This window comes from Typopeltis vanoorti, chromosome 13 (genome assembly GCF_054136105.1).
Source record: "Typopeltis vanoorti isolate ZY-2024b chromosome 13, IOZ_Tvanoo_1.0, whole genome shotgun sequence".
Classification (NCBI taxonomy): domain Eukaryota; kingdom Metazoa; phylum Arthropoda; class Arachnida; order Uropygi; family Thelyphonidae; genus Typopeltis; species Typopeltis vanoorti.
This window is the reverse complement of record NC_143561.1, coordinates 8,149,970-8,172,338: the sequence shown is the minus strand read 5'-3', so window position 1 is coordinate 8,172,338 and position 22,369 is coordinate 8,149,970. Positions and strand designations below refer to the sequence as shown.

At 38.3% G+C, this 22,369-nt stretch overlaps 2 protein-coding genes across 3 annotated transcripts in view; one reads left to right on the top strand and one right to left on the bottom strand.

The window, feature by feature from the left end:
• The window catches only part of Dus3 (Dihydrouridine synthase 3), a 149,603-nt gene extending 134,925 nt beyond the window's left edge, over window positions 1-14,678 (bottom strand). For both annotated transcript variants that reach the window (XM_090402404.1, XM_090402405.1), the window contains exon 1: window positions 14,480-14,678. In XM_090402404.1, the coding sequence (XP_090258530.1) occupies window positions 14,480-14,544 (65 nt within the window). In that variant the 5' untranslated portion in view covers window positions 14,545-14,678. The remainder of the gene's footprint in view (window positions 1-14,479) is intronic.
• A 182-nt stretch (window positions 14,679-14,860) lies between these two features.
• On the top strand, window positions 14,861-18,126 carry PIG-G (phosphatidylinositol glycan anchor biosynthesis class G). The gene has a single exon (XM_090403175.1). It carries the CDS (start codon window positions 15,037-15,039, stop codon window positions 18,124-18,126), a length of 3,090 nt encoding a protein of 1,029 aa, XP_090259301.1. The 5' UTR covers window positions 14,861-15,036.
• The last annotated feature ends 4,243 nt before the right edge of the window (window positions 18,127-22,369 follow it).

Genomic DNA, 22,369 nt, shown 5'->3' with positions numbered 1-22,369 from the left:
AGCAGTGCATGGGATAAAATCAGCGGGTATCCGAGAAAGGCAATATCAGATTGTGTCCCCATGGTCAGGAAGACAAACAAGGTAGGCGTTAGATGGATGAGTAGTAGTATCAAGCTTGATCTGCAAAAAAAGAAAATGTTATGGAGAATTTACAAGGAGAAACGCAAATCAATACACCCATGAGCAGAACAAGGCTCGAGCTAGGAAGGTTACCAGCATAGTAAGAAAAGCTAAATCAGATTATGAGAAGACCTTAGCCAAGGAGATCAAGGGTAATCCCAAAGAGTTCTTCTGCTATGTGGCAAGTAAAAGGAAGAATGACTTCAGAAGGATAACTTTGGTGGGTGCTGATGGTATTGAGGTGACAAATTCAGATGTAATAGAAGAGTTACTGAGATCACTTTTCAAAAGTCTATCACCCAAGTGAGGTTATCTCTGTACCTCACTTGGGTGATAGCAAAAGTAATGTGAGAATTGAAGTTAAGAAATCAAAGATATTTAGTATATTGCAAAATTTAAATGTGAACACTGCTGTAGGTCTAGATGGAATATCAGCTTGGGTGTTGCGTGAATGTGCAAAGGAATTCTTAACGCCTCTTACTTGGTTATTTAACTTAAGTTCGAACTCTGGTATGGTCCCTAGGTAGTGGAGGGAAGGCAAAGTAATTCCTTTGCATAAAGGTGGCTCTAAAACTGTGGTAGTTAATTACAGGCCAATCACCATCTCAGGAGTGATGGTAAAAGTATTGGAAAAGTTGGTTAAAGACAAAATTCAACAATGGGTGGATCAGGATATGATACTCTATAGGGGCCAACATGGTTCTGTTAAAGGTTGATCCTGCCTTAGCAATTTATTAACTTTTTATAATAGAATGACATCTGAGTTGGACAAAGGAAATGGCTAAACAATGGTACTTCTGTATTTTGCTAAGGCTTTTGACAGGATACCCCATGGAATACTGTTGCTCAAATTGGAGTAGATGGGGATGGATACTAAACTGGTGATATGGATAGGAGAATGGCTCAGGGAGAGATACCAGAAGGTGGGGTATGGAGGAGCAGAGTCCAGGATGAGGCAGGTGACCAGTGGTGTGCCTCAGGGCTCTGTGTTTGGGCCATTGTTGTTTAATTTGTACATAAATGATATAGGAAATGGCTCAAAGCGAGATATTCAGGTTGTTTGCTGATGATGCAAAGTTGGGTAGAGCAATATAAAATCAAGCTGATGTTGAGAGTTTGCAGGATGATTTAAATAAGCTGGCAAAATAAAAAAGCCAGCTGAGAGAATGTGGACTGCAGAGTTTGGTGAATAGAAGAAGGAGAGGTGATATGATTGAGACTTTTAAACTGTTGAGAGGTGGTTACAGGGTTGACACTGGGGAGTTCTTTCGCTTGGTTGATCAGCGGGAAGGAGTGATGACAAGAGGCCATCCCTGGAAGTTACGAAAGGAAACTGTGAGCAAGAGGGTAAGGAGTGGTTTCTTTGTGTGGAGGGTGGTTGAGCCGTGGAATGCATTGCCTGATGGAGTGGTGGGAGCGAGAACGGTCAGTGAGTTTAAAGAGTGATATGATAGACTTTGTGTTTCTCAGGGGGGGGACCTCCCCTCGATGAGTCTTGAGAGACTTTATGTCTTAGGAAGGACCTCCCTCGATGAGTCTTTTGACTCCTTGGAGGCCTGAATAATAATAATAATAAAATGGGCAAAAAATAATGGATGTCAGTTCAATGTGGAAAAGTGTAAAGTTACACATTTTGGGATTAAAAGATTACCAGTTGTGTACTACATTGATGGAATGGTACTCCAAGAGATTGATGAGGCTATGGACTTAGGGGTGTTAGTGGATAGGGAGATGAAGTTCAGAGAACACACTGCTGAGGTGTCCAAGATTGCAAATAGGATTACTTGGTTATTGAGGAACACACTAACATCCAGAGACAAAGAGATTATTATTCTCCTTTAAAAAGCGTTGATACTACCACATTTGGATTACTGTGCTCAGGTCTGGTCACCTGGATTCCTTGGAGATGAGGAGGTTGTGGAGAGGATTCAGAGGAGAGTGACTAATTGGTGAGTGATGTAAAAAATGGTCCCTACATTGATAGATTGAGAGCTTGTGGTTTGCAGAGGTTGGTTGATAGGTGGAGAAGCGGGGATATGATAGAAACATTTAAATTACTAAAAGTTTTTATAAGATTGATGCAGGGAAATGTTTCAGCTGTGTGAAAGTGATGGAAGAACAAGAGGTCATCCCTGGAAATTAAGGAAAAGTGTGGTTAACAAGGGTGTGAGAACGAGGTTTTTTGGCTTGAGGGTGGTGAATGAGTGGAATTCATTGCCTGACTCAGTTGTGAGTTCTTCGTCTGTAAATGAATTCAAGAAGAGATATGATACATATTGTTTTGATAGTTTGGGTCTCCCACAATGAGTCTACTGACTCCATGGAGATACTCGTAATAATAATGATGATGATGATAATAATGATGATGAAAATAGCCAAGGAATACTGAAAATATCAACTGCTTCTTGAATGATAACCTATAGAACATTTCATATACATAGACAATTTTCAGTGAAGATAGCAAATTATGAAAAGAATAACAGAATAAACAAAGCTGGAATGGTAGGGAGACAACTGACTAAATTTATATAGAATATAAGAGAAATTAGTGAAAACACTAAACTAAATGCATACAAGATAGCATTTAAAACTAGTTTGAACTTATGAATCTAAGAGCTAGGTTAGAAACAAACAGGTTGATCAAAGGTTGGTGATCACAAATATGAGAGTTCAGAGAAAAATGAGGGGAGTGAACAGATGTCATCATTGGCAGAATCATATTAAAAATGAAGACATCAGAAAAGAACTTGTTAGCATTCAGGAATGTGTGAGCAGAGCTAATCTTAGGTGTAATAGTGAGGGTGCTTTGCATGAAGATTTGGGCAAGAAAACTGCAGATTCAGAAAACTTTTTTTTTTTTTTGGTTAATAAACTGTGGTTTTTTTTATATGTTTATGTGTAAGAGTTGCTGTAGAAGTTCTGTGCTTCTTTGTTTCAGTTTTCCTGAAAGTATTTAAACTCAGAGTGACATAACATACTGATGGGCACTGAAAGCAAAATGGTAACAGCTCTATTAATGAATGAAATATCCACACGGTTAGCCTAGTGGCTGTGCACCTCGCAACCATATGACTGGGGAAGGAGTGTCCCAGGTTCGATTCCCATCAAAGACGTGAGGAATTCGAGGATCTTCCTCAGGCATAGCCAAGTTAGCCGGTCTTGGGCACGGGCAGTAGGGTTTTTTCCACCAGTTTATCTGGTGTTTTTCATCCCGCAAGCAGGCAAACTGGCCCCATGAATACACACGGATCTACAGCCATAAATACTTAACTCCCCATGAGGGGGCTCAACTCGCCCCAATATGGACAATGGAGAAAAACGGAGGAAACTCCATACGAATAAATAAATAAATGAATTAAATTTTGATTTTAGTCAATTTGTGAAGCGTAAGGTTGCTAAGTGTACTTGTTCAATTATGGAGATAAGTTATGAATTTTCAAGGAGGATGGAAGAAGAGTATGTGCAAAGTGCGACTTGAATACAGAGGTGATATGACTGAGGGTGAAAGCAGCAAGAATTCAATAAGAATGAAGGATCATCTGATAGCAAACAGAGACAATGTGTGTGTGTGAAAGAGGAGCAAATGAATGGAAAGAAAGTTATGAAAACATGGGTGAGTGATCTGGTGAAGAGGCAATTGATGGTAACGTGAATAACAAACATGATCAAGTGTAGTGAAAGAAATAGCAGATGTGGTACAAATATGGTGAATGACGCAGCAGAGAGCAGGTTAGATAGAAGATATGAAAGACACAGTAGAAGAATGAAAGTAGAATGGTAAAGAAGCCAGTATGAAAAATAGGAACGATGAGGATATTAGAAAAGAATACTAATCCTTTCTTTGTAATCCATGTCTGGCTTAGATACGGTGACGATGTTTTCGCGATCTGGTTCCATGGTCGCCAGACACTAGACACATTCCTTAGCCACCTAAACAAACAACACAAACACATACAGTTCACAAATGAGATTGAAAAACAGAACACACTTCCGTTTCTAGATACACTTGTCACACGTCTTCCTTCTGGCAATCTTTCCTTCACAGTTTACCAAAAACCAACACATACTGGCCAAAACTGCTACCACCACCCAACACAAAAACTCGGTGTCATCGATACTCTAAAAAACAGGGCTCTGAAAATCTGCTCCGGTGAACAGGCACTGAAAGACGAATTTAAAGAGATCAGCAATACTTTCCAAAAAAATGGGTACAGCCAAAACACTATTAACAAAATTCTCTACAAGACCTCAATAAAAAAACAAAGACAAACCAGACTACAACAAAACTATAACCATTCCCTACATTAAAGGGACATCGGACAAAATAAACAGAGTACTACAAATATACAACCTCAAAGTCACCTTTAAACCCCCTGCAAAATTAAAAAGCTTACTCAACTCATCCAAAGACCCCCCCCCCTCCTGCTGGCTCACCCTGGAGTATACCGTATTCATTGCACCTGTAACATACCATATATAGGAGAAACAGGATGCACAATTCCTATCAGACAAAAAGAACATAAACGACACATTAAATATAATAATTATGGTGAAGCTGGCCTTTCTGATAATGCTCTGAACACCTTACATAGAATTGACTGGAAAATCACTAGTTGTCTACATCACACCAAAACATGGTATGAACACAAATTTAAGGAAGCCTGTGAGATTATTATCAACCACCCCGATCTGAACAATAATGAAGGTCTAAAAATCCCATACATATGGAAGGCATATATTCGACCCACGGAACCTTCCTCTCTAAGAACAACTATAAACAGAACTGTAGTTAATCCAGGATCCTAAATCAAAAATAACAATTATAATGCTAAAAATAGGACATCATTGTTACTGAAAGAAAACTATCTATAAGAAAAAATGTTTATTCACATTATCTTAAATTAAATCTAGCTTGATGTAATTTATAAATAATATATATATTTTTTTCATTAGAGGTCATGCCAGTAGAATAACATGTGATTAAATCATTGTTTTTCTAGCTTACGGTTTGTAATGTAACTCAGCTTGTCTTGAATATTTGTGTATGCTCCAGATGATGATCTTGATATGAAAGATCGAAAAGTCGGATTAATAAAAAGAGTTAGCTTTAACGTGGTTGTGAAATCCATAATTTCAAAAATGAAAAGAATTCTAAGGTTGAGGAATGTGCAAAGTGACATGGTACATTGATAGAAGAGATAGGTGGTTGCAGGTGTAAGAAGGAAGACGAATGAATGACTGCAGTGGAATAGTGGAAAGTAGCGTAGTGCTGAATGGGGACTCTGTGGTGACAGATGTGAAAATGGAACAGATGCAAAAATGTGTCTGAGAGGAGCAATGATAAAAAGAGTGACTGAGATCTGCGGGGAAGACGGTAAGTGCAGAAGAGCTGATGGTATTGGTAGGAACAAATGATTTGCGAGGAAGTGTGAATGAGGTTGCATGGAATTTGAAAGTGTTGCTAGAGGACAATGAAACAGAAGAGTATGAGAGGGAAAATTGTGTTACCAAGATGTGATAATAGGGAGCTAGGGGAATAGCAATGATTATGAATAACATGACAGCTAGAATGTGCAGGAGGAGAGGACATGAGTATGTAGATGTATGAGATAAATTAGAAGGTAGGAAAAAGTTGTTTGCTGCAGATAGTCTGCACTTAGTGAGAGCAGCATGAACTGCATAGATTGTTGATGAGAGGAAGATGAGGGTGCCTATACACACTCATCCTCCTCTCATCAGGGAAATGAAAACTAGGAGAGGAGGATGAGATCCAGTTGATCAGAATGAAAATCATTGGTGTTAGTGAGATGTGATTAATGGAGGATGTACTCATGGGAATAGAATATAATGGTTAGCATTTTTCAAAAAGAATAGTTGTGGCCACTCTGTGTGTATTGAATTTCAGATATTTAGTGGGGTGTTGTTACAGACTGAAATGTTTAGAATTAGACTGGTGAGTGACAGAAGAATTGTAAATGAATGCAGAAGTCATATATTTCTCAGGAAAAACTTTCTACCATTATCTTTAATGGTACCATCAGCTGTATCCTGTCAAACACCTTTGCCAGGTCCAGCAGTATCACTGTAAACCCATTTCCCTTATCCAGTTCAGCCGTCACCTTGTTATAAAACTTGAGCAAGTTACTGAGGCATGATCTACCCTTCACAAAGCCATGTTGTCCTCTGTACAGTATATATGGCTGATGGTTGGTGGTAGAAAGTGTATGCAAAGTGAGGAGTCGAAGTATGTGTCAGGTTGTGAGACAGTAATGGTTGAAGAAAGCCAGAATGTGAGTGAAAATAGTGGCATGATAGGGATTTGCGGTGTACTAGATGGCAATGTGAGCGGCGATCTAAGAAAGAGTGAGAGCAATTATACAGAAAGAGAAAATGGTTTGAATGGTAAAAAAAATGAGGAATTATTTGTAGGAAGTGAGATCGCTAGGTTGCGCGCAGTGATACAAAATGCGCAGCGGCAATTAGAGCACTTGCAAAACTCTTTCAAGAATGATTCGGCTAACGTAAATAAACAGCGTGGGAGAGTTTCCGAAATGAAGGAAAGAGTGTTGTATGGTGACTCGTTATTAAGAGGAGTAATAGATGGGAGTGTAACTAAATCGTACTTACCGGGTGTGAAATTTAAGGATGTAAGTGAGAGTATTAGAGTGCAAAAACAGAGGGTGAAAGAATTAATAATTGTGGCAGGTACGAATGAATTGAAAGGTGATAAATTTTTTATGAGAGAGGACTTGAAAGTATTGTTAAAGGTAGCGAAAGAAAAGAGTGACAGAGTTAGAATGGTGAGTCTGTTACCGCGGTATGACAGAGAGGAGTTTAGAAGGAGGGCCATAATCGCAAATGACATCATGTGCAGGTTATGCGGACGGTGTGGTGTGGAATTCGTGGACGTGTGGAATGAGTTTGATGGGCGAAAGGACTTATACAAGATGGATGTCCTGCATTTGAATGGACTTGGTGTGCGGAGACTGGAAAAAGTGTTGCTGAATGAAGTGAAAATGGATGTGCAGAACCAGGGAAACTAGAACTACCAAGGAGGGGGGGGGGATATCCAGACATCAGTGAGATAGTTGAGTGTAAAAATGTATATAATGTACCTGAGCCAGCACTAAGGACAAAAAATGGGAATGGGACATTTAGAATAACGCATCAAGATAGGGGTGGGACAAAGGGTTCACTGCAATTCATGTATACTAATGCCAGGAGTATTAGGAACAAGAAGGAAGAATTTTTGGCCTTGATTGGCTCTTCCTGGCCACAGGTTATTGGCATTAGTGAAACATGGCTGACGGAAGATGATATAGTTAGTGGGATAGAATGTGTAGGTTATAGTATGTTTAGGAGGGACAGAGAGAATAAAATTGAGGGAGGGGTGTTACTGATGACAGCTGATGAACTGCAGCCAAGGAGAATTGAAGTATTGCAGGATAGTGAAAGGAGCTCATTTGAGGCTATTTGGTGTGAGATTGACACTGGCAGAATAAAATATACAGTTGGGTGCTGCTATAGACCAGATGATGGAATAGATGGTGGAGATGGTATGCATAAACAAATTGATGAAATGAGTGGAAGGATGGTAATTATTATGGGGGATTTCAACTATGGTAACAATGATTGGAAGGAGGGGAGGACATGTGAGGAAGGAAATGGATTTTATTCAATTATTAGGGGATAACTATCTGAAACAGCATGTAATTGAAAATACTAGGGGTGTGAGAGTGCTTGACCTGGTAATTGCATCTCAAAATTTGACTGTAATGAATATGACCATGCTCTATCAACGTTCAGCCCTTGCAGTTGTACATGCCATGGCACTAATCCAAGCAATCTCCTAAGCTTGTCATACTTGCCAGCATGGTAATTTCACATATACCCTGTCTTAATCACAAATTGCACACCTTTAGGAGATTGCTTGGATTAGTGCCATGGCATGTACAACTGCAAGGGCTGAACGTCGATAGAGCATGGGAAGTGGTCAAAGAGCATTTACAGGAGGTTATGGCTGATTGTATACCTAAGGTCCGAATAGTGAAACAAGTAGGGGTTAAATGGATGAATAACACCATTAAGCTTGAGCTGCAAAAAAAGAAACTATGGAGGGTATTTAAAGAAAGGGGTGACCTGCAGGCACACGAATGGTATAAAGTGCAGGCCAGAAGGGTAACGAGTGTGGTAAAAACAGCAAAAGCCGATTATGAAAGGAAACTAGCTATGCAAGCAAAAGAGAATCCCAAACAGTTCTTTCAATATGCTGCAAGCAAGGAAAAAAACTGTACATGGCAAAACGATTTTAAGGAATGACGATGGTAAAGAGTTCATTGAACCAGTAGATATAGTGGAGTTACTGAGCGTGCACTTTGCAAAAGTATATCATCCAAGTGGTGACGTTGAAAAAATGAAGGAACCATTAGTTTATACGGGAATTGTGATGAATGAAGTGTAGGTGAATAGTCTATTACAGAACCTTAATGTGAATACATCTGTGGGATTGGATGGTATACCGGCACGGGTCTTGCATGAAGCGGCTAAGGAATTATCAGTGCCCTTGACCATGTTGTTTAATCTGAGTCTCGGGTCTGGCTTAGTCCCGAAGGCGTGGAAAGAGGGGAAAATAGTTTCACTGCATAAAGGAGGATCCAAGACTATTGTTGCAAATTACCGACCGATCAGCCTATCAGGAGTCGTTGTCAAGGTCTTGGAGAAAGTAGTCAAGGGAAAAATACAGGAATAAATTGATGAAAATGAGATACTGTACAGAGGACAGCACGGCTTTGTGAAGGGTAGATCATGCCTCAGTAACTTGCTCAAGTTTTATAACAAGGTGACGGCTGAACTGGATAAGGGAAATGGGTTTACAGTGATACTGCTGGACCTGGCAAAGGCATTTGACAGGATACCACATGGAATTCTAATCCGTAAACTACAACATATGGGAATGGATATAGGGTTGGTGAGATGGATAGCTGGGTGGTTGATGGAGAGATATCAAAGAGTAGTTTATTCAGGAGTAGAGTCCAAAGGACGGCCTGTGACTAGTGGTGTGCCACAGGGTTCTGTTCTTGGACCACTGCTGTTTAATCTGTTCATTAACGATATAGGGAGGAGTCTAAGTGGGACAGTTCATTTGTTCGCTGATGATGCAAAGTTGGGTAGGGAGATAGTGAATGCAGAAGATGTCAAAGTCTTGCAAGATGACTTAGATCGATTGGAGTTCTGGACTAAGGAGAATGGATGTCAATTTAATGCGACAAAATGTAAGGTTATGCATTTCGGAGTGAAAAGATTAGCAGCAGTATACCACATTGGTGGAACTGTACTCCAAGAGATTGATGAGGCCAGGGACTTGGGAGTGTTGGTGGATAGGGAGATGAAGTTTAGGGGGCACATTGCGAAAGTAGCTAAATCAGCTCATCAACTCACTTGGTTGTTGAAAAATACCTTGATGAGCAGAGACAAGCAGGTTATTGTACCTCTGTACCGAGCCCTGATAAGACCTCATCTCAACTACTGTGCCCAGATTTGGTCACCTCGGTTCCTTCTTGATGGGGAGGAGGTGGAGAGGATCCAGAGGCGAGTGACTAAGATGATAGCAGGTCTATGGAATGAGCCATATGAGAACAGGTTGAAGATTTGTGGGTTGCAGAAACTAGTTGATAGGCAGAAAAGGGGAGATATGATTGAGACATTCAAATTGCTAAAAGGATTCTATAGGATTAATTTAGAGGATATTTTTGAGATCAGGACTGGTGGTGGGAGAACTAGGGGACACCCATGGAAGCTGGGCAAGAGCGTGGTTAGCAGGGGTGTTAGAGCTGGGTTCTTTACTTTTAGAGTGGTAAATGAGTGGAATAAGCTGCCAGAGTCTGTTGTGGGTGCCATGACAGTGAGTGAGTTCAAGGCAAGGTATGATAGATACTGTGAGAATGTTGAACAGTTATGTGAACATGATGTTTAGGGCCTCCCTCGATGAGTCTAAGGACCCCCTGGAGTAGCCCGTAGTAGTAGTAGTAGTAGTAGTAGTAATAATAATAATAATAATCTCTGATCTAAAGCATTTTAATATAAAGCACACCTTTTTACTATATGTATTTGAGAAATATATGACTTCTGAATTAATTCAACCTTAGTTTCTTCCTGGTCCGGCTTCCACTGATGAGATCTCAGCAAAGTTTGAAACCATTCTAGGTATTGACCCTTCCTTAATGAATAGCATTATGAACTTCAGAAAGGATGTGTAGTTTATTTACATCATAAAATGCTAAGGCAACTGATGTGAAGTAATCAACCTCTACATACAAGTAGTCATGAAGATATTTCACATTCAAAACTTTGTTTGCTTAGATTTGGATACAGGATCAAACAAGAAATAATTGCTAGGCAAGTATAATTTACTTTGTAACCAAGTGAATAAACTTTCTACAGGTACAGCAGTAAAATAGCTCTGCAGGCCGACTTTACAAATAATGTAAGGAACCAAACCTGATGGCAATGTAATTATGAGATTTCCAAATCAGTCAACATATAATTCTGCTGTTATCTACATAGTAACTGTAGTTTATGTCGGGAAGAAGACTTAAGTAGCAGTATGTCAATGGTCCATATTATAGATTAAGACTGAATGTGGTCACCCATATGAGTGACCAATCTTCTGAGAAGTGGCTAAAGAATTGTCAGTACACTTGACAATTTTGTTTAATTTGAGTCTCGGGTCTAGGTTAGTCTCGAGGGGATGGAAAGAGGGGAAAATAGTTCCACTGCATAAAGGTGGTTCCAAGACTGCTGTTGTAAATTACCGACCAATTAGCATATCAGGAATCGTTGTCAAGGTCTTAGAGAAATTAGTCAAGAAAAGAATACAGGATTGGATAGATGAAAATGGGATATTGTATGGGGGACAACATGGTTTTGTGAAGGGTAGATCATGCCTCAGTAACTTGCTCACGTTTTATAACACAGTGATGGCTGAACTGGATAAGGATAATGGGTTTACAGTGATTCTACTGGACCTTGCCAAGGCCTCTGACAGGATACCACATGGAACCCTAATCAGTAAACTGGAGCAGATGGGGATGGATATAGGGTTGGTGAGATGGACAGGAGGGTGGTTGATGGAGAGATACCAGAGAGTGGTTTATTCAGGAGTTGAGTCCAAAAGATGGCTTGTGACTAGTGGTGTGGTGCAGGGCTCTGTTCTTGGACCACTACTTTTCAATTTGTTCATCAATGATATATAGGAAAGGATCTGAGAGGAAGTGTTCACTTGTTTGCTGATGATGCAAAGTTGGGTAGAGCAATAATGAATGAACATGATGTCAAAATTTTGCAGGATGATTTGGATAGATTGGCAGACTGGGCTAAGAAGAATGGATGACAGTTTAATGTGGTAGAGAGTAAGGTTATGCATTCTGGGGTGTAAAGATTATCAGCAATATACCACATTGGTGGAACTGTACTCCAGGAGATTGATGAGGCCAGGGATTTGGGAGTGTTGGTGGATAGGGAATTGTAGTTTGGGGGGGGGGGGGGGGCACATTGCAAAAGTGGCTAAATCAGCTCATCAAATCACTTGGCTTCTAAAAAATACTTTAACATGCAGAGACAAACAAGTTATTGTTCCTCTGTATCGAGCCTTGATAAGACCCCATTTGGACTACTCTGCTCAGTTATGGGCACCAGGGTTTCTTCGCGATAGGGAGGAAGTGGAGAGAGGATCCAGAGATGAGTGACCAAGATGATAACAGGTCTGTGGAATGAACTTTATGAGAATAGGTTGAAGATTTGTGGGTTGCAAAAATTGGTCGATAGGCGAAAAAGGGTGATATGACTGAGACATTCAAATTACTGAAGGGTTTCTATAAGATTAATCCAGAAGATATTTTTGAAAATAGGACTGGTGGAGGGAAGACTAGGGGCCATGCATGGAAGCTGGGCAAAAATGTGGTTAACAAGGGTGTTAGAGCTAGGTTTTTTTACTTGGAGAGTGGTGAATGAGTGGAATAAGCTGCAAGAGTCTGTTGTGGGTGCTACGACCGTGAATGAGTTCAAGGCAGGGTATGATAGATACTGTGTGAATGACGAATAGTCGTTCTTGACATGATGTTAGGGCCTCCCTCGATGAGTCTGTCGACTCCTTGGAGTCGCCCGGAATAATAATAATAATAATAATAATAATATATATATATATAAAATTGATAAAAATAGGGAAAAAAATGCCTAGCCTGCCTATTGTACTAAAGGTTTGCAAATAACCTTTCATAGGTGGGAGCAACATAATATATATTGTGAACAAGATTAAAACTGAAGCCTTAACACGTAGTAGATTGATTTGGAGGAAAATTGTAGATAGGAAGTTAGTAATGATGTAAATTTTTCATGTAATATTATCATATCCTGTACACCCTTTGAGGGTAAATGTCAGGAATTTAATGATGATGATTAAAATTAAAAAACAAGTCTCAAAAAATTTTAAAAATTCAATACCTTACAAATAAATAATAAATAAATCTCTGCATATCTACTTTACCAAAATTCACAGCAAAAGCACCAACTTAAATTATGTGCACCATCACCTACAAACCCAAACTAATCTACCATTTTTGAATTACCTCTAAATTACTGCTACAACCACAGTCCACCATAAATGTCCAAAACTACATGCTGCATGATTCCTTCATCCATGAGCAGAATATGTGCATGTGTGCAGTCTAATACACTTTGCTAGATGATGCAACATCTTGAATCTCCTTCTTTTAACCTCTCCTATTTTGCGATTTCATTGCCCCAATATGTGTTGTCATAGTAATATATATACAAACTAGTCTAACTTTGAAATACTGTTACCACATCAGACGTAGTGCAACTGAGTTTTCTAAAAAAAATTCTTGACTTGGTGAAGAAGAGTGCACATGTGACAGACCTGCTTGTGAATGAAGTGAAGAGAATGAAGTGAATCAGTGACAGACCTGCTTGACACTGATTCACTTCATTCTCTTTCATACTTCATGGAGTTTCTGTTGACTCCAACAGAAACTGAACATCCTTCTTCTTCTTTAGGATTAACACCACTAATTCTCCTGATTTCATCTTAATCCATTGAGATATGTGTGATGACTAGCCACCAAATATTCACAGTTCAACTTTGCACTTACAGAACAAATTATTATTATTATTATATGGGCACCTCCATGGAGTCCAAAACTCATAATGGGAGACCCAAAATATCCACACAATCTACCATACCTCTCCTTGAATCCATTGACAAAGTGTTAACAACTGACTCTGGCAACTCATTTCGTTCATTCACAACTCTCCAAGTGAAACATCAAGTCCTCATGCCTCTACTACCCACACTTTTAATCAACTTCCAAGGATAACCTCTTGTTCTGCCCCCCCCCCCAGCCATGTGTTGTTGAAACAATTTCCCTACATCAATCCTATAAAACCCTTTAAGTAAGTTAAATGTTTCTATCATACTCCCTCTTTTTTTACCTATCTACCAACTTCTGCAGTCCACACACCCTCAATCTATCCTCATAGGAAAAGTTTCACAGACCACTCACCATACTGATCGCTCACTGCTGAATGCTCTCCACCACTTACTCATCCCCCCCCCAAAAAAAACCCAGGTTTTCTTCGTCTTAGTTAATTATCTCTTTACTGTCCTTTGGAGCAACTTCCTTATCATATGTAGAAAGTTTTTCACTTGGCTAAAAATCAAATTAAAGTTGCCAAGAAATTATATTCGTCTTTAATTCTTTATCCAACTGTAAGAAAATAAAGTTTGCACATGAAGTATCTTCATGACTCCCAAACTCTGTTTGTTTACATTTGGGTAAACTGATGAAACAAGAATATAATTTCTTGAAAAAATTTAATTTCTATCATATGTATTTCCTGAAACATACAAACTGTAGATTTTCAAATCTAATGTTAATAAGGTCCTTCATAATCTTCAGTCTATGTATAGTGTTATGTTACTATTGAATAATTGTTCGTGCTTGGGACCATTGTAAAAATAATAATAAACAAATGCCTGCGTTGTTCCTTTCTTCCAATCTACTTATTTGCTGATTAACATAACTGAAATGTGATCATTTTTATTATTACTTATACCTTCATGACATATTAACTTTCATTCTTATAAGTTTCCCTTACTGCAACTTCATTTACACTTATGCCACGAAAGTTTGAAACATTAGAAATGCCTAGTTTTCGTGGTTATCAACATTATATTTTCATAGTCCTTTACACTGGCTATTTGAATATATGTCAGTGATAATGAATTTGACAATACTGATCTATCCTATAGTAGTTAGTAACTGCACAGTTTAAATTTACTTACTCGGCTTTTATCTTAGCAATGCCAGGTGAATCTTGTGCTTTTTCTTCAGTAATTATGGAAGTCATGTTTATTTGCTATTCACATTATTATCTCATATGATAATGACTAACGTAATTATATTCGTTTTATGAAATTATAAAATATATATACATATATATAAGCAAACAAATTGGGCGTTCCAAACGCGATTTCCACGTGCCTGACTGCTAATACTTTGCGCTAGACAATTAAAAGCGCCCTCACTCTGATGCAAAGTTAGTAATCTGTGAAACTGTTTTGTGTGTAAAGCTACAATTTCCAGTATTTACACATACAGTATTTCGAAAACGTGCGCGCATAAAATGCAAGTTTTTAGCTTGAAATTGTATGAATAACATCAACATACAATACCTCTGCTGTGTACAGTGTTGTAAAGCGTTTTTGTGAAGATAAGTGTTTTTCGTTAGCTGCACAGCTGTTTATAGTGAGTGAAATATTTTAATGGATATTGTTTCGAGAGTATTTTAATACTGAAATTCCCTTCTAATTTGGCAGTCGCATCACAAGCAAATAGTATTATGTTTACTTCCTTTTATGAATCGAACTTTTTGCGTTATTTGGAACAACTCAAGCCAAAAGCGCAGTCGTTAAAATATGATTATAAGAGGCAGTCCTTCTTGGGCTTCTTGTTATGTATTCATTTAATTGGTATCAGCATATTCATTTGGGGCTTTTTACCCATGAAGAGTGTAATTCCTGGTTATGCAGTATATAACAATTTGCCTGCAGAACCTTTTCCAAATGCAAGCTATCGCTGTAACATGAATCGCCCAGTGAGAAATGTAGTGGACCTTAAAGAAATATATAATCCATCTTTTAAAAGAGTTGTATTGATTGTAATTGATGCTTTAAGAGTGGATTTTATTCCGGGAATGGAGTCATTTATTTCCAATACACAGCAGTTTGCTGCAGTAACAATGCCTTATGTAAAGAGTTTAGTTGATAGTGAACAGGCAATTCAATTTGTAAATAAGGCATTTGCTCCAACAGTTACACTTCCTAGAATCAAAACCTTAGTAACTGGATCTGTACCAAATTTTGTGGATGTAGTGTTAAATTTGCAAGCAACATCACTGAAGGAAGACAGTATTATATATCAGTTCCATCGCAAACAAAAAAAAATTATTTTTTTTGGAGATGACACTTGGCTTCGGCTCTTTCCTGATATTTTTCTCCGTCAAGATGGAACATCATCTTTTTTTGTGTCAGATTACACAGAAGTTGATAGGAATGTCACCAAACATTTATCAGCTAACCTCAATTCATTAGACTGGGATATAATGATTTTGCATTACTTAGGAGTCGATCACATTGGTCACTTGGCAGGACCCAGTAGCCATCTTCTGGGACCTAAACTTCAAGAAATGGACAGTGTAATCAAGTTTATTCATACAAAGCTTGTACAAAGCACACTATCCACCCAACTTCCTGATCTAATTATTATATGTGGAGATCATGGAATGACACAAAGCGGAAATCATGGTGGTGTATCGGAAGCAGAACTCACAACCCCACTTATATTTATTACTACAGACAAGTGGAAGATGCCTGCACATAAGTCAGATTTACAAGTATTGCAGATTGATCTAGCACCCACCTTAGCAACACTTTTAGGATTACCTATACCTCAAAATAACTTTGGTTCTGTTATTTCTAGTGTGTTGGATGCAGCAAATATATCATTACGCCAGCAAATGTATGCTTTGTATTACAATACTTTGCAAGTTTTAAATATCTCTAACAGGGCAGATCAATCCTGTCCTCCCATGTTGGAAGAAGCTATTCAGTTACATCAAACATGGCTGAAACAACATGTACATATTGCTAGTCCGTTATCAAAAGAAAGCTCTGCGATGGCTGCAAAAGTGTTAAAATTATATAAAGAAGTTCTTTCTGTTGTAAGCAGAAAATTAACAGCTGGTACCACCAATTATGATATATATGCCTTGATTATAGGAATTTTGATAACTTGGCAAGTTGCATTTTGCACAACTGCATTATTTTTTCCTAAAATTTTAGAAAATTTTGCATTTTTTTTACAACCAAAGGATATTTTATATGTTGCAGTGATTGCATTTGTTCATATTTGTTGTTGTTATAGCGTCATTAGAGGTGTCTTGCATATATCTCCAGTAATGCTGGTGTTCTCTGTTACGTTTAGTAGTGTTTCAACATTGATGTGCCTAAAGACTTTGATTATAATTTATCACACAACTTCTAAAGCAGTGCTTAAAGAATTGACCTTATCTAGAGATCAGCTGTTCCTAATGTTTTGTGCAGGTTTACACATAGTAAGTTTTTCATCTTCAAGTTTTATAGAAGAAGAACATCAGACATGGTATTTTGTTGCAACAACCTTTCTCTTGTTAATTTTTATAAAAAGTTTAACAAACAGTTCAGAATATGGTCTTGATGAACAGGGTAATGATGAAATCCAGCACTATTATTTCTGCAACAGGACTCGTAGCAAATTAAAAGAAACTCTTCTTCATAATAGAACGGAAAGTATTCCTTCAGAACAGACTAAAGCTGTTGGAAATGTATGTAGATGTACTGAAAGTGATAATGAACACATTACTAAGAGCACCACATTATCTCTAGTTATTCTGATAACAGCAAGAATCTTGCGATTCTGGAACCGAACAGGAGATAAATGGGCTCATCTGCCAGATATCGGAGACTGGTTAACTAGTTCTAGTCATAAACTTACCCTTAGTGTCCTTATGGTTATCTCTCAAATATCTGTTGTTCGTATTATCACGTTCAATGCAGCATGGATTCAAACTGCTTTGATGTTATCTGGAATGTTGTGTGTGTATATTTATAAATCTTACAATAACACTTTGATTTTGCCTTGGAATGGATTGAAATTAGAGAGAAGAACTTCATCTGGACTTGTGTATATTCATGTTGTTTTTATTATCCTTATTGGCTTAAGTCGGTGTGTTTTCAAAATGTTAACATTCAAAAAGGATTCTCTGCCACGTGCAAAGTTAATAGAAGTCAAAAACTTTGTATGTTCTTTGATCCAGAGTTGGGTGCTACTCATAATGTTACTTCATCGTCCACATAACATGCCAGTACTTTTGGGAATTATACTCCAGGAAAATTTACTGAGTATTTTTCTGTGGAAAACACCAGAAGGAGTTGCCATTCCAACATTGGCATACATAGTAATGGCAATGAGTTCTTTCTTTCTTCAGGGTAATTCTAATAGTCTTTCAACATTGGATATCTCTGCTGGTTATACTGGACTTACTTATTATAATCCAGCAATCGTTTGCTTCCTAATGGTGTGCAATACGTATTCTGGTCCACTTTACTGGCTGTTTATGCTGTTTTACCGCACATTACGCAATTTTGAAGTAAGGACATGTGATGTTTGTGTTAAAGAACGATATATTAGTACTGTTACGCACATGTCATCCATTTTATTTAGCTGCAGGTCCTTAACTGTAGCATATTATATGCTAATGTTATACATTCAAAAATATCATTTATTTATTTGGTCGGTTTTTACACCAAAACTTTTATATGAAGCATCCCACACTGTTATATTTGCCATGTTTATTTTATTTTGTTTAGTGATATCCCGGTTGGTTACATAAAATAAATGTTAAAAATAAAAGAAAATGCGTTTTTATTATGCTTTTGTAAACTAGAGAAGAAACTAGCTGTGGTCTTAGAATGAGTCATTCTGTCAAAATTTAAATGAACACGTGTGAACATTTAGAAAGCATACCACTGAAACTACCATTTGGCTGACAACTCGCAGTGCTGAGTTTAGCATTCTCTTTACATGTATGTATTACCAGTGGCAGTGCCACAGCTTTTGCCACCCCTCTCAATACACACCAAAAATATTACAAAAAGTCAAAAAGATGTATACAGTAAGATTCAAAGTGCTGCCCCCTCCCCATTCAGCTACGTCACTGCATATTACATGATGTATTTTTTTACTTCACTTCTCCTAAATGGAGTCAAGACATCACAGTAGAGTTGCTCTACATACTGCAAATTCTATCATATCACCTTCATCATCATCATCAAATTCCTGACATGTACCATCGAGAGATGTACAGGATATTATAGTACTACATGAAAAATTTACATCATTACTAACTTCCTATCTACAATTTTTTTCCAAATCAGTCTGTTACTTGTCAAGACTCCAACATTATCAGATCTTATATTTCCATTGTCTAAGGCACCTTACTGTATCAATCCACCTATATCTTGGTCTTCCTCTGGGTCTTTTTCCTGCCAACCTGGCAGAAAATACTTGTTTTGCAAATCTTTCCACTCCCATTCTGTTTAAGTGACCATACCACCTGAGATTAGCTCTGTTAACGTATTCGTGTTTGCTGACATTGTCAAGTTCTTTCCTAATATCCTCATTTTTATTATGATATTGCCATTGATGCCATCTGTTCACGCCTCTAATCTCTCTCAGCACTGTCATATCTGCGGTCGCTAGTCTTTGGTCAAGTGTTTTACTTCTGACCCAACTCTCAGATCCATAAGTTAAAACTGGTTTCAACAGTCTTGTATACAGCTAATTTAGTGTTCCGACTAATTTCTCTCCTATTCCATATGAATTTATTCAATTGACTGCCTACCATACCAACTTTGTTGATTCCGTTGTCTATTTCCATATTTAATTTAACATCGTCACTAAAAATCGTGCCTAAGTAGCTGAAATGTTTTACTTGTTCCACAGGTTTTCCATTCACAACACAGTTGACATTTTCAGTGATTCTGCCTATTTTCATTTTCTTTCTCTTTTTAATGCTGACCTTCATACCATATCTATTACAACAGTTATTCTTAGTCAGGGAATCTTGCAAAATTGTAGCAGATTTATTTAGAAGTATAACATCGTCTGCATAAAGTAAAGAGCAGACATTAACATCTCCAATTCTGATATCATGTTTAATACCACTTTCCTTCATAATGTGATCCATATAGATAATGAATAACAGAGGGGATAATGTACATCCTTGTCTCACACCAGATTTAACATTAAACCATCTTCCTGTACTTCCTTCAATTCTAACTGCTGACTTACAACTCAAATAAAGACTAAGTATTGCTTGATATAATGCCCCATTGACACCATATAACTGCAGCGTATTGAATAGCTTCTCTCTTGGCACCTTGTCATATGCCTTTTCCAGATCGACAAAACTTAAATACAGATCTTTGTTATATTCCCACCCATGCTTACTCGACTATTTGTCGTAAAGTGAAGATCTGATCCTGACAGCCTCTATTTGGCCTGAATCCAGCTTGTTCTTCACCAAGCTTTTCTTCCACAATTCTTCTCAACTGTTTCTCAAGTATACTTGTATAGATCTTGCCAGGAACACTCAGTAGGGAAATACCTCTGTAATTCTCACATTAAGTTTTATTTCCCTTTTTATATATGACTACTATTAGAGCTCTACTCCAATCATCGGGAATTCGTCCCTATGTCCAGGCTCTCTGAACTATGCAGTGCAGCCATCATAAGACTTTTATACCACCATACTTCAGCATTTCTGGTTGAATATTATTATTATTAATATTCAGGCCTCCATGGAGTCAAAAGACTCATCATGGGAGGTCCTTTCTAAGAAACACAAAGTATCAAGACTCACCTATCATTCCTATCAGTCTATCATTCCCCCCCCCCTAAGAAACACAAAGTCTATCATACCACTCCTTGAATTCATTGACCGTTCTCACTCTTACCACTCCATCAGGCAATGCATTCCATGGTTCAACCACCCTCCATGCAAAGAAACAACTCCTCACCCTCTTGCTTACAGTTTCCTTTCATAACCTCCAGGGGTGGCCCCTTGTCATCACTCCTTCGTGCTGTTCAACGAAGCAAAATAACTCCCAGTGTACCCTGTAACCACCTCTCAAAAGTTTAAAAGTCTCAATCATATTACCTCTTCTTCTTCTATCCACCAAATTCTGCAGTCCACATTCCCTCAGCCGATCCTCATAACTATTATTGTAAAGTACTGAAACCATCTTTGCTATCTGTCTTTGTACCCTTTCCATGGTTAATTTATCCCCTTCAAATCCTGAGGACCAAATCTGAGAACAACAATCCAAGTGTGGTCTGATCAGGGTCTTATACAACGGAATGATAACTGTTTTATCTCTGCAGGTTAGTGTCCTTCTCATTATTCCAGCAATCCTCTGTGTTACCTTCACCACCTTTGCAATATGTCCCCTAAATTTCAGGTTTCTATCAATCCCAGATCTCTTATCTTCCCTAATTCCTCCAGTATAACTCTTCCCATAAAGTATGCATTGTCCCATCGATGTTTCCCTAACCTCAAGACCTTACATTTTGCTGCATTAAACCGAACCCCCATTCATTTGCCCATCTATCTAGCTTACTCAAATCCTTTTGCAGGGCTGCCACATCGGCACTATTACTAATAATCCTTCCCAGCTTTGCATCATCTGCAAACAACTGAACATTCCTCTGCAATCCACTGACAATGTCATTGATATAAAGGTTAAACAATATAGGTCCCAGCACTGAGCCTTGTGGGACCGCACTTATAACCCTCTGCTTCCTTGAAACTGCCCCACCATACACAACTCTCTGATACCTATTGGACAGCCAATCCTGAATCCAGTTGACTAATCTGACATCCAGACCCTTGTGCTGCAACTTAAATATCAGCTTATCATGTGGCACCCTGTCAAATGCCTTTGCTAAGTCTAAGAAAATGGCAGTATATGCTTCTCCCTCATCTAATGCTCTTGTAACTTTATCATAAAAGGCTAGCATATTGCTAAAACAAGAGCGCCCCCTTCACAAATCCATGTTGACACTCACAGATAACATTACACTCATCTGCCCAATGCTGTATACGATCCTTCACTACTTTCTCCAAGATCTTACTAACTACTAATGACACACAAACTGGTCTATAATTAGACACTTCCAGTCTGCTACCACCCTTATGTAGTGGCACTATCTTACCTTCCTTCCATTCCATAGGCACCTTTCTAGCAGCTTTATTTGAAAAGCCAGGTCAAAGGCATTGTCTGTCAGTTCCCTACCACATTCTCTCAAAACTCGTAGTGAAATACCCCCCCACAGCTTTACTGACATCCAGAGTACTCACTATTTGAAACACACTCTCCTCCTGTACCTCTAAACCTTGAACCTGCCCTATCCCACGAGCATTAAAACTGACTCCTCCAGGATGAAATACTGCAATAAAGTGTTCACAACAATTCTACTATGTCCTCTGCATCAGCCACTCTATTCCCATTTTTATTCCCAGTAGGAGGAGAAATGACTGTGGAATTCTTCCACAGTCATTTCTCCTCCTACTGGCCACATATCTAAAAAATTTCCTAGGATTTTCTTTGGATCTTATAGCTAATCTCATCGCATATTCTAGTTTCGTCTTCCTTACCATACTACTCACTCTTCTAGCCTGTGTCTTATACTCTTCATGCATCTTCTCTTCTCCTGTCTCCTTATATCTCTTTCACAGCCTCTTTTTCACATGCAATTCCTGATTAATATTGTTTGTCATCCACTTTACTACAAATTGTGTCCTCTTGTTCACTCGTAGTATACAACTTACCATTGCCGCTAACAAATATTCTTTCATAATTTCCCATGCTCTAATGATATCCTGGCCTTCCAATTCTCCCTCCAATATCATCTAGTCCTGCTGCCTTTCCACATTTCAAGCCTTTGATGGCTTTTTCTACTTCAAGTTTGGATATGTATTCCTGACTGTATGCCTGTGGAGTGTTTTTTCCACTGTGCTATCACTGGTTGTTTCATTTAGCAATTTTTCGAAGTAATTACTCCATACTTCAAGG